The sequence below is a fragment of the Malaclemys terrapin genome, chromosome 3 (assembly GCF_027887155.1).
Source record: "Malaclemys terrapin pileata isolate rMalTer1 chromosome 3, rMalTer1.hap1, whole genome shotgun sequence".
Classification (NCBI taxonomy): domain Eukaryota; kingdom Metazoa; phylum Chordata; order Testudines; family Emydidae; genus Malaclemys; species Malaclemys terrapin.
In genome coordinates this window covers 39728332-39745516 of record NC_071507.1, presented here as the reverse complement: position 1 = coordinate 39745516, position 17185 = coordinate 39728332, and the positions used below count along the sequence as shown (strand labels likewise).

At 40.3% G+C, this 17185-nt stretch overlaps 1 protein-coding gene across 3 annotated transcripts in view; it reads left to right on the top strand.

The window, feature by feature from the left end:
• EML4 (EMAP like 4) overlaps positions 1-17185 on the top strand; it is a 258689-nt gene that overhangs the window by 182426 nt on the left and 59078 nt on the right. For all 3 annotated transcript variants that reach the window (XM_054022072.1, XM_054022073.1, XM_054022071.1), the window contains exons 8-11: positions 8511-8634; positions 12497-12646; positions 14379-14448; positions 15889-15999. In XM_054022072.1, the coding sequence (XP_053878047.1) occupies positions 8511-8634; positions 12497-12646; positions 14379-14448; positions 15889-15999 (455 nt within the window). The remainder of the gene's footprint in view (positions 1-8510; positions 8635-12496; positions 12647-14378; positions 14449-15888; positions 16000-17185) is intronic.

Here is a 17185-nt window from a genome sequence, read left to right as displayed (position 1 = left end):
TATGCTGAAGGTATCTTTTGCAACTTGGCATCTTTAACTTTTCTGTCATGTAGAAGCTGAAATCAAAGATTCCAATTCCACTTTTTTAAGACCTACCTTTTACCTTATACTTTAGTCTTCAGTGGGATACCTTTTTTTTTTTTTTTAATCCTGTGTGATACAGCAGGGTCAGGAAGCAGTGAGAGAGTGGTCGAGGGGAGATATATAAGCCATAGGCTAAGGAAGGCATGGTTTGCTGTAGACTAGGGAAGGTTATTACGGGTTAATTGTAGCACCTGTAGCCAATTAAGGTCCTGTCAGGCATCTAATTAAAAAAAAAAAAAAAAACCCTGCTTCAGGCGGATAGTGTGGAGCATGGATTGGAGTTTGGAGATGTATCACTGAGAATTGAAAGACCAGTGAACCGGAGGAAGGGAGACTCCCTCTCACAGCGTCAAGGACCGAAGGTAACCCTACCCAAGGGGGAAGAGGGGAAGAAACCGACAGGGGTTGAGAGGGGCTGGGGCTCAGAGTGAGGAGCAAACCCAGACCCCTTCCCCATTTCCCTTCTTTACCACCTTCCCGAGCCACTAGCGGGGCCCTTGGCACCCCAAGAGCAGAGGCAAGGGGTGGCGTCCTAGCCCCCCCTCACCTCCCCGCCAAGAAAAGCATGATACCCACCATACCAACATTGGCATTTTGTCACACCTATTATAATTAATCCTTCTCATCAGAGTGTTGTATTACGGTGTAAGGTACTGATGCTTGTGGAGCAGCTTGTCTTTCCTACTTTAGCTCATTTCCAGCATTCTCAACTCCTTTGAGCAATAATAACAATGATGCAAATAATAGCATAATAATCCATACAATGTAGGAATTGCATCTGCAACTGAATTATTGTGTGTACAGCCGAAAATGTTTGCCTTGATTCCAGTGTATTTTTTTTTTTCTTTTTGACTTCTCTGGTCCCTGATCATACCAATTCTAGCTCGTTGTTTTTCTTTACCTTTTTTTCCCTATATTCGGGGGGACATTTTCAAAGTGCTGCACAAGGATTTAGTAGTTGTCAAGATAAGTCTCTGCCACTTTAAAAAGTGTGTTTCTGCATAGAACGGTGAGTCAGAACATCCCTCAACTAGGTTGTAATACAGAATTGTCAGTTCTGTATCTACTGCCTTTCTGGGTAATAGGGAAATTGTTTTTCTATTCAAAGTTCTTTAAAGTTTCTCCTCTTGTCTCTTCCTGATCACCTACTTTTCTGCTTTGCACTACCCTAAGAAATAGCTAGCTCTTCCTAGAGACTACTGAAAGAGGTGGTATGGAAAGAGAAGAAATTTTGAGATAAATCTGAAATATCTCTTTGTACCCAGAAAATTGTTAAAACTTTGGGAGTAAACCAATAAATTTCAGTTTGTTCTTCAACATGCCAATTAAGCCATATAAATTAAAAGGGAGTTAAACTTCTGGTTTTCATAGCTTGTATTTACAGGAATTTGGCCCTGAGCAAATACATTCTGTTTGAAAATGTTTTTGTTGATATTCTGCCATCATCTGTACTGTTTCAAAAGATTTTGCATTAATACTGTCATTGCCCTCAGGGTTATACCTAATGAAATTTCATTGTCTCAGACAGAAGGGGGGAAGCAAAGAAAACACTGTGGTATCTTTTTTTTTTTTTTCAAGGAGAGGCTTGGTCAAGTAATATTTGATTCATACATCTTGATTAAATACATTAAAAAGAGTATCCTTAGAATAATCTGGAATATGCACAAAATACCAGCAAAGGCCAAAAATGCAGTGTCTTTCAGATGGGAAATGAAGAGATCTACTCTGTATCTGAGGATGCTGTAGTGTAGATAACCTCCCTTCCCCAAAGCCTCACATTATTGCACTCCTCCTTTCTTGCTTCAGTAGCAAACAATGCAAGGTACTCTGTTCCCCAGGGATTGAACATGCTGCTAGTCCCTGCTTTGCAATAGGGGAGTGAGAAATGCTTGGAGTCATTTTGTACTTTCAGGACTAGCTAGCTAACCCATAAGCACCAAGAAAATTCAGTCTTTAAACAGGAATTTAAGCTCTCACTGTGAGTGCTTGTTTGTAAATGCCTGGAGACAATACTGTATTTATATGTTAAATTATGGAAGCATGAAGACAAGATTTTCATAAAAGGTTCGTTTTTATTACCTTAACATCTGTGGATAGCCAGTATGGTTTTGTCTTTGTAAAGTGTACATGATAACAAGTATATTGAAAAAAATCAATTAAACGTATGACTTGTTTGGGATAATTATCTAAACTGTTTCAGACCAGTTGTAGCCTGTGTCAACACAAAAATATAACTAAATAATACATATCTCTGGTAAAATAAGTGCAGTTCTAGTCTGGCTACATGGAAATAATTCTCAGGCTATGGACAACTTTAAGCCACATTCTCTACTGCTGCAAATGGGCAAAATTCCAGTGAGGTAAGTGGAGCTGTAACCATTTACACATGCAGAGAATTTAGACCACTATTTTTATGTTCATTTTGGCATTGTTTTGATATTTGCTTTATTACAGTGAAACTAAGTTGAGCCACTTTGTATTCTTGAGAAGGCAAAACTTGTATGCATGGGTTAATTTCATTTGGACCCAGTAACTACTATTCATTACTTATAGGAATAATTGGTGCAATACTGCAAAATTATAATTTTCAGTGACTTGTGCCCTTTGGCCACTTTTATGCTATCTTTCAGTTGTGTTCAGAATATTATGAAAATCTTGCTTCACTTGATTCCAATGCTGGGAAGTTCTACTTTTGGGACTAAAGGCTGCTTGAAATTCAAGTTAAATGAATTCTTGACATTTCAGATGGCTGACTTGAGTACATTAAAAGTGGCAAATGCATCATGAAGTCACGTTCTTTGAAGTCAGAGGACTTAATAAATTTGGTTTACTGGAATCTACTTTGACTGCCAGTTAGACAACAAGAAAACAAAGTACTATAAATCAACAATAAAAATGGTTGCCAAATAATAAAGCTAACTGCTTTAAATTAAATGTCACACAAGCAGTAGAACCGCAGCTTTAACAACTCAAGTGTAACTAGCTCGTGATTCAGATATTCATGTACACTGATTCATCTGTCAGATTAGGATTTTGGTTTAGAATGAATAGAATACCTAAATTCAAGTACTCACCTCATCAAATGACTGAACAATCACCTCATAAAACAGGTGTGTCAAATTTGTTAGTATTATGATCTTTTTGTCATTTACATAGAGTAGGATCTTGAGGTACAGTCACTCTGTTTGAATGATCTCTTTGAATAACCCTTAGCTGGTTATTAGATTTCTTTGTGCACTGGTAAATGCAAATACAGTAAAAGCTGTATTATCTGGCACTTTACCAGCCAGAAAGCTCTATAAACCACCATTTCTGATCTTCATTGAAAGTCCGGTTTATAGTTCGATTGGCATGGGGCTGGCAGGCTCCCTACCTGGTTCTGCTTGGCTCCCCAGAAGCGGTGACATGTCCCTGCTGCTCCTATGTGGAGGAATAGCCATGAGGGATTCAGAGTGAGGGAGGAGGTGCGGGGCATGGGCTCTGGGAGGGAGTTTGGGTGTGGAAGGGGGCTTGGGGCAGGGAGGTGCGGGGTGCCGGATCTGGGTGGCGCTCACAATAGGCTGCTCCCTGCAAACGGTGATATGTCCCTGCAGGTGCTGCCCCTGGCCAATGGGAACTGCGGAGCCAGGGCTCGGGGTGGGGCGGGGCAGGGGCAGCGCGCAGAGCTACCTAGCTGTGCCTCCGCCTAGGAACAGCAGGAACATGTCGCTGCTTGCAGGGAACTGCCTGAGGTGAGCGCCGCCCGGATCCAGCACCCTGCACCCCCTCCTGTACCCCTGCCCTGAGCCCCCTCCCATATCCAAACTCCCTCCCAGAGCCTGTGCCCCAACCCCCCAGCCTTGCACCCCCTCCCACACCTAAATGCCCTCCCTCTTAGTTAACTGGAATGTTTTACTTATCAGCAACATGTTGGATAACAAAGCTTTTACTGTATTAAATTATGGTAAATGTAAATTTTGTCAGCCTGGATGTGTTGTTATTTCTGTTACTATGGTATTATTTATATAGTATCATAAGTATGCATGGTGCTTTACAGACAAATGCAATGAGAAGACCTTTCCGTAGCGAGCTTGCAATCTAAATTAATGCAGTTATTTAGTATGTTTTAAGATTTGATTGCTCTGTGATTTGTTAGAGGTCATGATGCCATAGAAGCTGGCATAGCGGTTCAGCTTGGTTGTTAAGCTCATAATTTTTCTTTTGTCTCAGTGACTGAGTTGGTCTTCCTTCAAGTCTAGTTAGGCTTGTCACAATATGTCCAGATCTAGTAATTACTAGTGTTTTCAGGGCCCCAGTTTTATTCCACAGAATTTCAATCAATCCTAATAATCCTTTGAATTCAGTAGGAGCTTCCTCAGGTACTCTAGGGTGTTCACTAGATTGGTGAGTTGCCAGTTCTCAGACTTAGTTGTTTGGTTCTAAGAGGAAACGTTGACTAACTACACTTTATTTCTAACATTATCCACACTCATTCTGTCTCGTTCATAACTGGAAATAGATTTTTTTGTTATCTTGTTTCCAATCTTTGTTCTCTGACATAGTTTTATTAGAGTGTGTGTGTGTGTGTGTGTGTGTGTGTGTGTGTGTGTGTGTGTGTGTGTGTGTGTGTGTGGACACTGTCCTCAGAGTTTACTAACCGTTGGACATCTTTCTTTGACTGGGGACATGGCATCATTTCAATGGCTGAAATCTTTCTTTTATCAGGTTTTACACCTTGGTTGGAAATAATGTCCCCAACAAAAATCAGTTCTGTAACCCCTAAAGCACATTTCTCTCTATTTAGTTTGAGGTTTGTAGCTCTAGTTGCATCCAGGACTTCCCAAAGTCTATGATTATGTTCCTCTTTTGTTGAGCCTCAGATGATGATGATGTTATCCATTGAGGTGTCAACATCATTACAATGTTTTTAGATCATATGTATGCTTTTGTGATACATTTCTGGTGCTGAAGCTATGCCGAAGGGTAACCATAAGAATCTATAGCTTCCAAATGGGATAATAAATGTGCATAGTTTTGAACTTTCTTCGGTTCATTTTAACTGTCACCAACCCTGAGGATGCATTTGATTTACTGAAATATCGAGCATTTGCGAATTGAACCATAATCTCTTTTCTGCTTGGTAGTTTGAAATGTTCTCTTTTTATAGCCTCGTTGAGGTCTCTGGGATCTAAGCATATGTGTAGCTGACCGTTACTTTTCTCTATGATGACAAGGGAGCTCACCCATTCTGTTGGCTCCTCAATTTTTTGTATTACGTACATTGCTTCAATCCTTGCAAGCTAAGCCTTGAGTTTATTACAGGAGTATTGAGGAGTTTATTAAACTCCTCAAGATTGTCTTTAACTAAATACACTTGACTTTTTTGCATTTTGTGCAGCATTTTGCAAAATGATTATTCTTCCCACATTTATGACAGTTTCCCAAAGGCGACACATTATTTGGGACCATGTTGTGATCCACACCGTCCACATAACCATCTATATCCAGTCTTCTCCCTAGCAGTGGTTTTCACAGCGATTGGTTCCACTCTTTGATTTGACCTATTCTGGCTATATTCTTTAGTACTTAGTACGTGGATAACCCCTTTGGCTTGAATTCAGCTCTTTGGCTTGTGCTTCTGCTACCCTGCATATTTGGAGAGCCTTTTCTAAAGTTAAATCTCCTTCAAGGAGCAGTCTCTGCCTTAACACATTGTCTTTAATGCCACAAATGATTCTGTCTCTGACCAGAGACTTTGGCAACTCAGTAAAGTCACAGGCATGGGCGTCGTATAGGCAGGGGAAGGCTGTGCCTCCCCAAACAGCCAGCATGGCCCTGCCGTTGCTTCTCCTCGGAGCCCCCTCCTGCTTGCCCTTCTCCCTTGGCCCCAGCCCAGGCAGGCTGCTCCTCGTCAGGGAAGCGTGCTGGGGTTGGGATGGCCGGGACTTGGGGCGGCTGGGGCCACCCAATGCGGGGGAGGGAGGCTGGAGGCGCTTGGGCTGCCCATCCTGGGCTGGGGCGGGGAGAGGGCGCTGGGGTCACTGAGACTGGAGGGGCCACCCATGGCCTGAGCGCAGGGACTGGGGGGGCTGCATATTGCCCACCATGCGCTCAGGGGCTGAGGCTGGGGGGTGGGGGATGGTGGCCATGTGGAAGGGAGGAGCTCCAGCAAGGGAAGCATGTGCTTGGGCTATGGGGGGCGGGGATGGCCGGGGGCTAGTCTCCCCCAACCAATGGTTCACCCGCTGCCCATGGTCACAGATTTTACTGAATTTCCATAATTCTGTGACATATTGCTCTATGGTGTCATCAGTTTTTTGCATGCATGTAAAAAAATTGTCTCTCTCAAATGTTTCATTCTTTTTTGGCATGCACTGCTTCTCAAATTTAGTCAGTAAAATACTATAAATACAGTAAAAAATTAACTTCATGCTTTCACCTTCTTCAAACTTAAAGTTGTTATAAATATCCAGTGCTTCCTTCCCTGCTGCTAAATACAATTGAAATCCCTGTCTGAATTATTTTCCAGTTCTCTACAACATTGCCTGACAATTGCAGACTGGAAGAAGGTTGCAACACATCCATTTTTTGGCTTTTCCCCTCCCTTTTTAAACTAGTCAAGCTACTATTGTGCTCACCAAATACATGCCAACGCCTCTGTGCCTGATGCTCCCGTTTCTCTGGTGCCTCCCTTTGTCTCTGCTTTCAGTTACAAACACAGGAGTTAACTTCACAATCACTGCAGTTTCCTTCTCATTCAGTACTTCTGACACCTTGTAATGATCCTGGGGTTCATTAAATAGCAAACCAGTGAATGAGAGAGAAATAAAACTTTAATAAAAGGAAATGGAGAGCTTCTGTAGTGAGCTGCTACACACAGCCATGTGGTGTTCCCAACCCCCACCTTCACGGCACATCTCCAAATTCCTCTGTTCATAATACTGTCCCTTAGGAGGGAGCATCTCTAAATTATAATCTTCTACAAACATCTCTACAAGAATATTTTACATTGCAATCTGAGAGGCAGTGACCTTGCCTCTCATGTTCAAGAATGATTTTAAAACATTGCTCGGTCACTTCTAAAAGGCTTGTCTTGAGTTTCTTTTTTACAAGAGATTTTTAAAAATTAATCAAATATATTAGTTTGGAATTGGCAATATTAATCACTTCAGGTGTCATTATGCCACTTCTCAGTGCCATATCCACTCAGTGCTAATCCATCAACACTGAATAGTTATGCTTCCACTCTTCCCCTATTTGTCAGCAAGCTGTAGGATCCTATTCACTGGTTCAACTGACGGCTGCGATCTCTGAGTGATTGTATTAACTATTAGGATTTTCGGATATCATACTCAGGAACATCTGGGAGTTCTGCTGTTGGTGGAAGATAAACTCTGTGTGGGGGTGGGGGCGGTTGGTTTATATCTAATCAAATTTGTATATTTAAGACTGAAATATTACATTTTTTAGTTTGTGATGTTCGTGATATTCACCTTTGACATTAATTACTGTTAAAGGGGAAAGATACTGAAAATAGGCCATAAATTAAACCATAATAAATAAATCATTTAGGTTAGGGCCTGTTTCTCAATTACAGTAGGGCCCCTGACACTGCTCTTAACACTGCCAGAGTGCTCATAGTGTAACTCAGAATCAGGTCCTTGATATATTTTAAACTTCATCAGAAATTGTAATTGGCACTTGTGTGGAAAGGACTCCACTGGGACCATGGTTTTATCTAGTGGTCATAGCAAGGGAACCTTTAAGCAGGATTACTGACTGTTACTGACTCGCTGTGCCATTTTGGGCAAACCGTTTAGCTTCTCTGTACATCAGTTCCCCCATATGAAAAATGATCCTCAAAGAGGAGCTGTGAGGCTTAATTCATTGTCTGGTAAAGCATTCTGAGATCCATTCATGAATACGTGCTATGGAAGTGCACATTATTTGTCGCTGAGATATTTTCAGTAGAAGTGATAGTACTTTTAGGAACAGTGATCTGTTCCTTTCTACTGAATGTTCAGATTACCAGAGTACTTGAGTGATTTTAATGATATCCACCTGACACATCTTTTTTGTTGTTGTTATCTATTTTAAGATGCTGATGTTTGGTAAATATTATTTGTGATAATTCCAACTTCAGATTTTGAGATAACTTTGAAATTTAGGTATCATCAGGTATTTGTATAAAATGTTACATGCACAGTTATCCAAAGAGTTTCCACAAATACATTTATGGTAGCAGTAACTATGCATGTATAATTGTGTAAGTATAATTTTTGAATACACAAATTTTACTTGTCCTTTATCAAACCCACATTTTGTAAGATAATAATCATAACACTGTAAATATATTCTTTGCATCTCTTAGCTTAATATTGAGGTATTCATTAGAATTGAACACAGAAAGTAAAATCATTGCAATTAATATTTTTTTGTTTCAACAGAGGGAGAGTATATTAAGATGTTCATGCGGGGTCGACCAATCACAATGTTCATTCCTTCTGATGTAGAAAACTATGATGACATTAGGACAGAACTGCCTCCTGAGAAGTTAAAACTGGAGTGGGTGTATCCTTATCTTGAGCACCACTAAATATTTGCTGTTCCTCTTTTGTGATTTATTTTTCTTTAAAAATCTAATCTCATGTTTTTTCTTATAATTATGGAATTGGTTTAAATCAGAAAAATTAGTTTTCCTTGCAAAACAGTTTTTTTAAGTTGACTCGCACTACAGAGTCATAAAGATAGACTTCGTAAATTTCCATGCACTGAGCAGTCATATCATATACTGCTGTATTTATTTTTCTATTGGAACTAATTATTTTAACTAGGGAAAAAAAGAAAATCTTCTTCAAATTGTTGCATTAGAATATGATTTCCAAACAGCAAGATTTTGGTTTCAGACACATTCATGTACACTCTGTGTAATGGAACATTGTGAGACTTTATTTTCTCTTGATTTTTAGGAGGTTTTGATGCAGTGAAAGGTGCTGAATAAAACTCCAAAATCTTCTGCTATGTTAATCCACAAAGCAGGTAGAGAATGAGCCACAGAGTGCAAATTTTCCCACATTTGCACCACCAATGCGCTTGAACCCTCAAATGAAGGGACTCGCTTCTAGGGGCTGGTCTGCATTATGAAATGGTATTGTGTTTGTATTTGATTGTGAAGAATGAAGTTAGATGACATGATTCTGATCACAATTTTACATCAGTGTAGACTAGGACAGTTTATATGCAGCATCATGGGGTTAGTCTGTTGTGGGAAATGATGCTGAACGTGATTTGTCCTGATGTGCACTGACTCACCCGTAAAAGTTGTGGTCAGAATTGTGTCAGCTAATTTGATTCTTCTCCATTGTATTCACATTGGGCAGACAAACTCCTAGGGCATACTTCAGTCCAATAATTGGTTGCTCTGCTGACACTGTCCAAACTACCAATCGTACTAGTGGCATTGATGATGTGAACAGTCGTTCACATCTGTCAGGTTGTCTGCCAGGGATCAAGATGAAAGGACCCTGTGTCCTAGTACTACTCCCTATAGACATTCTGTCATTAGATGTGTCATCTTAGCAAAGTAAATTAAAACTACTCATTCTTTCCTTTTGCCCTGCTGAGTAATAGATAGCTTAAAGGCTGAGAATATCAGTGCTTTGGAAAGGAGAAGCTGTGGAACCTACATCCACTGTAGCCCTGAGGTTATGGAGAGGGAGCAGTCAAGTCTAGAGAGAGAGAAAGACACCATAGGGCAGGCAACCAAAGGAAGGGGCACCAGACTGGTTGAGAGCTAATCCCCAGATGAACCACAAAGAGGCGCCCCAGCGGGCGAGTAGAGAAACTTGTACCAGAGCCTCTAAGAGGCAAAGATTCCCCACTTGCAGGCACCAATTCTGGGTATAACAAAAAAGAAAACCATTAGCAAGGGGAGAGGGAACAGCATTAATGTTGGGAAAACACAGAAACAATGACTCAGAAGTATGCAAACAATAAGTAAACACACACACATTCAGACACACACAGAGACACACACACCGAGTATTTGGGAGCAGTGTTCTTTGAATCAGTTTCCCACCTTGCTGAGAGAAAGTCCAATAGACAAATGTCTCTTTAACACACCACTCCCCTTTCCCTCCACTGTTTCATCTGCCAAAATTTCTAGCTTTCCACTGATAGCTGCTGCTGTGAAATGCCTGTTTACACCATCAAGGTTTGAAGCTCAATCTGCTACATCCCTAATGTTGTTCTAGGTTGAACATTCAAAGGTGTCAATCCAAATAAACCTTTATCATTATGTTTCTTTACTGCACATGGCAACAAAGATCTACTCTTCCCCACAGAAACTGCATTTAAAACAGAACTCTTCATACTATGGTAAAGAGTTAATGTTATGATTGGTCTGTCAGCATCAATTCTGGAAGTTCGCTGCTAGTCACTTCCCTATTAGGATTTTCATTAATGCCATCAACAGACAAAATTTCCCTTATCTGTTAATTTCCTTTCCCCATCTCTAGCTGTCTCGTGGGAAAAAATAATGTTGCTAGGAATGTTTGATATACTGTGGCAAAGTAAATTTAATGAGTAAGGACATTTGTCTTTAGTTTTCATAATTTAACAACCTCATCTAAATGGTATGCCTGTCCACTAGGAAGAGAGCTCAGGCTGCCAGTTGAAGACATCGCCTCTCTCCTCCTAAGGTACAGCCACATTTATTATCCAACCTAGCAGCCCTCTGGTTTTATTTTTAAGGAGGGGCTGGTGGTAGAGCATTCTCTGAGCAGGATCTTTGACTCTGAATTTCACTTCCTGCCTGCCTAGTTGACCAGAGCCCATTTTTGGAGGCTTTCAGGGCAACACTGCAAGAGTCTCTTAAGGTACATCTACACTGCAAGAAAAAAATAGCAGTACCAAGTTTCAGAGACCAAGTCAGTTCACTCAGGCGCATGTGGCTTTGGCTGTGGGGCTAAAAATTTCAGTGTAGATATACAGGCTCGAACTGGAGCCCAGTCTCTAAGGCTACATCTACACTACAGCTGGGATCGACACTCTGAGATCGATCCATCGGCGGTCGATTTAGCAGGTCTAGTGAAGACCCGCCAAATTGACAACAGATCGCTCTCCAGTCGACCCCTGTACTCTACCCCCGACGAGAAGGTAAGATAAGTTGACGGGAGAGTTTCTGCCGTCGACCCCCCCCATGGTGTAGACCCCACGGTAACTCAACCTACGGTACGTCGACTCCAGCTACGTTATTCACGTAGCTGAAGTTGCGTAGCATAGGTAGACCTACCATGGTAGTGTAGACATAGCCTGAGATTCACCCCTGGGTTTCCTAAGCCCAGACATCTACACTGCAATTTTTAGCCTCACACTCCAAGCCCTGACAGCCCAAGTCAGCTCACTTGGGTCTTTTATTACAGTGTGCCATGGGTGTGGCTGTGCCATTGGTCTTTTATTACAGTGTATTCTCCATACTTTCCTGGGGGATACTGTGGAGTGAGAGGGTGCTGAGGTGGGAAGTTGTCATTGACCGCCAGGGTGATAGTGGGGAAGGTATTTTAGTAAAAAAAAATTAAGGTTTTATAGATGTTATTTTATATTCTGGTAAAATTAGTATTTTTTATTGTATGTAATGAGCCTAAGGATTGAAACAGGAGCAGATAGGTACATTAAATAACATAACCTCCTTACACAGGACACCAAGCAGCTGTATGGTAACTAGGTTTAAGAACTGCTGAACAAGGTTGGATTTGAAATTGGTAAAGGCTCTGTATCCCATTATCAGCACAGGTACCCCCCCCCCCCGATCTTCCACACCCCTCGACTTAATATGGATTGGGTAAATGTACCTTTCTAGCCCTATGTTGTTCTTTGGTCTTATTTTTTTAATGACCTTTTTATATTTAAAGTTCCATTTCCCAAACGGTGGAGCTGCTTTGCAGTATCTTGCCTTTTTCTGAGGAGCATTTGGAATTTTCACACACTTGTTTTAAGAGGCCCAGTGGAACTGATACACTTGTACTCTGGAATGCAAAAGTACAAAGTCTGCTGTCTGACGCAATTCTGTTGCTGTGAAATACGTTAAGGCGGTACAGTGAGTGCTCTTATTACCTAATGAAATTTCACATTTACACTTTATAAACTGACATTGTTTCATTCTTCATACTTCTGCATATTTTTATGTATGCTTTCTTTTTCTGTTAATGGGCACAACTTACAGCATATTGGTTTCCTGAACTCTTTTGCATGTGCAATATTTTTTGTTAAAGCTACATATTAGTGCAAAAGTAATGAGGATAATGTCTGGTTCAGAGATTCACAAGGGAAATTAAAAAGGAAAAGGTATTAACATTTGAGAACTCCACAGGGAAGCCTTTTTAAACTGATCCTCGTAAGCTATTTTATTAAAAACCTTGACTTTTTAAAAAAGATATGGGTATCGTGGAAGAGATTGTCGAGCCAATGTATACCTCCTTCCTACTGGAGAAATAGTATACTTCATAGCATCAGTAGTTGTATTATTTAACTATGAAGAGAGAACTCAGCGACACTACTTAGGTCATACAGACTGTGTTAAATGGTTGGTATATAACAACTGATTATAAATGCCTGCGTGTGTGTAAATATACCGTAATTTATTGTAATGCAACTTCATATTTATTTAATATCCTCAAACTGAAGAGGCATTTGTTGCTTTATTGTTATTTTGTCATCATTGTCATTTTTATTATTTTCCATCACAGCCCTGCTTGGAGGCCCTGATCAGAGCTCCACTGTATTAAGCACTGTACAAACACACGACAATAAGACAGTCCCTGCCTTAGAGAGTTTACAGTCTTGGATTTAAACAAAAAATTATGGGAATACACAGATGTGGGGGAGCAGTGTAGTAGAGGCAGGAATAGCAGCATAAACTAGCCAGAATAGTGGTTAAAGTGGTCATCAGCCCAACCAAAGCCAGATGGGAGTGATTTGCAGACATTATGGCAAAGGTAGGTTTTAAGGAGGATTTACAAAAGTATGAAGTTGGGTAATGGCTTTGCAAACTTTGATAGAGAGTTATTCCTAAGGATTAATGGATAGCCTGGGAGTCAGCACAAAGATGCTCATGTGGAAAGCAGACAAGCAGACAGTCAAGGCCAGTATCATTAGCAGAGCAAAGGCAATGGTTGACTTTGATTAGATGTTCTATTGGAAAAGTAGTGTAGGTTTATTTGGTGGAAGGCCATAAAGGTGAGAAGAATGTTCAATATGTTGGTGAAGTGGTCTTTCTGTCTGTACAAAATATGTTGTCTAGACCCTTATAGTTTTGTGACTTATTTACTGTAATCACTTCCTATGGCCTGGATGCCTCCAATCTTGCTACCTTTACATTCAGTCAGGATATTGTGCTAGACTGATCTTCAGGGCTGCCCGGGGGCGGGGGGTGCAAGTGGGGCAATTTGCCCTGGGCCCCACAGGGCCCCCCACGAGAATATAGTATTCTATAGTATTGCAACTTTTTTGTATGGAAGGGGCCCCCGAAATTGCTTTGCCCCAGGCCCCCGAATCCTCTGGGCAGCCCTGCTGCTCTTCCTGATCCATCATTCTGACCACATCAACCCTTTGTTTGCCTCCCTCCAGTAGCTCTCTCATCTTACAGATGTTACAGAGAAAGTGGATGAGAACTAAGTCAAAAATGACACCCAGATTATGGCCCTGAGATACAGGCAGTATGCTTTCAAATTACTGTATCTGGGGTGTTTTACACCTGCTAGAAAGCAGTATAACATGCACATGAACAAACCATGCCTTATACCAATTTATCTTTCTACACTAAGAATTTTCAACAGTGTGACTTCATGGGTGGCTCATCACCAATGGCTGAAATATTTGACTTAAGTGTAGATAAGCCCTCAGAGTCCTGACCCCAGTGGTCTTTTTTGGTTCATAGTTGCTCTATGCAAAAGTATATTATAATGACCATAAATAGGTCCAAATATTTGCCAAAGAGGCTAACCTCTTTAGATGACAGATACCTGAACTAGTATGACTCGAAATTTGTCAAGACTGTCTCATTGAAAGTCTGTGATCCTAAGTTAAGTCATTTTCTAAAATAAAACTTAGGCTCCTAAGTCACTTAAGCACTTTAGAAAATTTTACCCTAAATCTTTTCTTTGCTCCTGTGTGCATATTTTGTGTGAAACTTCTGTTCACACAGATAAAAGGACTACAAAATGACCTCTCACTTTGACGAACTGTGATGGCAAAAGCAGGCATTAGAATGTGGACTATCCCTAACAAATATCTTCCATGTTGACATTATTTCTTAGCCTTGCAGTTCATCCAGACAAAATTAGGATTGCAACAGGACAGCTAGCTGGAGTGGATAAAGATGGAAGGGTGAGTAATAGAGCTGCTGAGGAATAGTTTCTCGTTTGAAAATCAGGATAAAACATACAGTTCATTCTTTTCATCCCTCGATCCTCTAGTTATGATTTGTGTGTGTGTTACATTTAGATAAATATTTAGTTTTCCTGTTTTTAAGGTGACAGTGAATTCCTCTAGCATAAGAAAATGAACACAAATCAAATACACAACTGCACATTATAAAGAGCAGAAGTTTATAAAGCCTGTTTTCATGTGGTATGCATCACATATTTCTGCTTCTCTTTCCCACACAAATGTGGAATTTGCAATCAGCGCAAGAGGGCCATAGGACTCCCACGCTTACTCTAGTCAGTCTTCTCCACAAGGGAAAGAGATTCTGACTCAAACTAGAGGCCCCCATGTACTCTTATGGCCTCAAGGAAAAGGAAACCTAACTTCATGAGCTATGCAAGCCTTGCTGGTTTGGCCAGCTGTGCAGCAAGTTCGCCCAGCTGAGTGAGAGTACCCATAAAAGTACCCATATGGCTGTTAAACTGGTCTTTTGGAATTTAAATGATCAGTTCATCTTTACTAAGTTAATATCGCTAGTATGACATACAGTAGAATTTTATATTGAACATGATCCAAGTAGTAGATGCACTATAAATAAGACCAATCCTTAGACTTTGCAATTCATCCCATTTTGCTGCAAAGAATACTTGTGATTTTATTGTTGGTATTGTTATGATTTCCATTTCACCGTTGTTGAAGTAATCCTTTTAGAATTGTTTTCTGTCAACATCATGATTTATTATCTTTTTGTGGTGAATACTGACTTTATTCTTAAACCGTACTAAGCCAGTCCATCGTGGGCTATGGCCTTGTCAAATATGTGAAACCAAGCAGGTTTGGGACTGGATATCAGTTGGATGGAACATCACCATGGAAAAAGCTGCAGCAGGAAGGGGGGTGTAGGTGATTCAGTACTCTAAACTGAGTCAAGTCTGAAGCATTAACCTGATTTGATGCTAGGATGCACTGCAACACTGTTGAATGTGCCATCTTTGGTATGAGATTAAAAAAAACCCAGGTCTTTTTTTTTTTTAATGTGTATATATAAGTATATGTGAAATCAGGATATTGGCCAAATTTTGACTTGGGTATTTTACATTTTGCCCTGCATTTTAAATTGAACAATGCTGCTCTGTTTCCATCCCAGAGGTAACAGGTAAAGCAATCACTGTACAGAAGTCTGTAAATCTTGCCTAGAATCCTTTGAGATTAAAGGTGCTATATAAATGTAAGGTGTTACTGTATAATTATTTATCTTCACTTCAGTCAATATTTACTTTACAGGTCAATAATTCGTGGTGTTGACATCAACAGAAGTCAGTATCTGCTTAATGTAAGATTAAATCTGCATGTGACATTTTAGCCTTCAGTAACAGTTTTTATCAAATTGCTTTTACTTAGTCTTTGCAGCCCCATGTTAGAGTATGGGACTCAGTGAGCCTGATGACACTGCAGGTTATTGGCCTCGGCACTTTCGAGCGTGGAGTGGGGTGTCTGGATTTTTCAAAAGCAGTAAGAAAAAAATTGCATTTTTTTAATAATTTACCATACTGTATGTAAGTCAGACAGAAACACCTGTAAGTGTTATATGTACTGTGGTTTTCTAGCTGAACTACCTTGGGACTGAAGCATGTTTGGAAAGTTAAATGAATTGCATTAAAACAACTCAGGGCAATGAAAATAGTTCTAGGAAAACCCCCAGGAAGTTACACATGTAAAATAGTGGCAGCAAAATAGCACAACCAATAAGCTGTTTACAAGAAATATGTAGAATAGAAATTGAAAAGTCCGTACTGCATTTCTGTTTCAAAACATGTTGAAAGATTTGTTTCTGTGAGGAAGTTCATGAAGATGAATCTTGGCAAGTTCTGATGCAAAGTATTAATTTTCTCTCTGTGTTGTACTAGAGTTTCATCCTAGTACAGGAAACAACAAAACCCTTGCTTGCACCTCTGTCTGCTTAAGAAATAATGTCTTATCATCTCCTCTTAATGGCAAGCATAAAGGTTTTTAAAATGTAGACCAAATACGAGCAATCTTATTATCTAGGCCATCAAAAGTTTGTGACCAGAAAAATTGTTAATAACTTTAAAAAAGCTGTTTCATCTTGTTAATTTTGACTATTATATAAAACAAATATAGATTTTGCCAAAATCATTTGTCCGGCCTGCCCCGCATTTTTTTAATGGAAAAATCTTATCTAATCTGCTGAATATGGAGAAAATATTAAACTCTGGAATACAATTTTTATTTCAAAATCATAATTGTGCTTCCCCGTAAGATTTGCCAAATATGCATACCTTAATAATTAGTTTCCTTTAAGTACACCCACCCTGAAAAATTAGTCCAAAGCAGTGATTCTCAAATTGACCCCACTGGTTGAAAATCAAATACAGTGAAATTCTGTGCCCTTTAGATGTGGAAACGAAGGGAAATAGAAGATATTGTTGTCCTGCTCAATCTGGTATCCCCTCTTCCTATCCCGTCCCACTTTAACACCATCTCTATTCATGGAAGAGGAAGCCAGCTGCCATCACCTGAGAATAGAGTACAGTTGGGTTGGGAGGAGAAGGGAAAAGTGCTATCCATAGGAGCTCCTCCTTCTCACCCCACTGCCGACTCTTCCACATTTCAGCCCACTGATCACCCCAGCACCTGCATCAGGCCCCATATTTCTGCAAGCAGCCCATGGCAACCA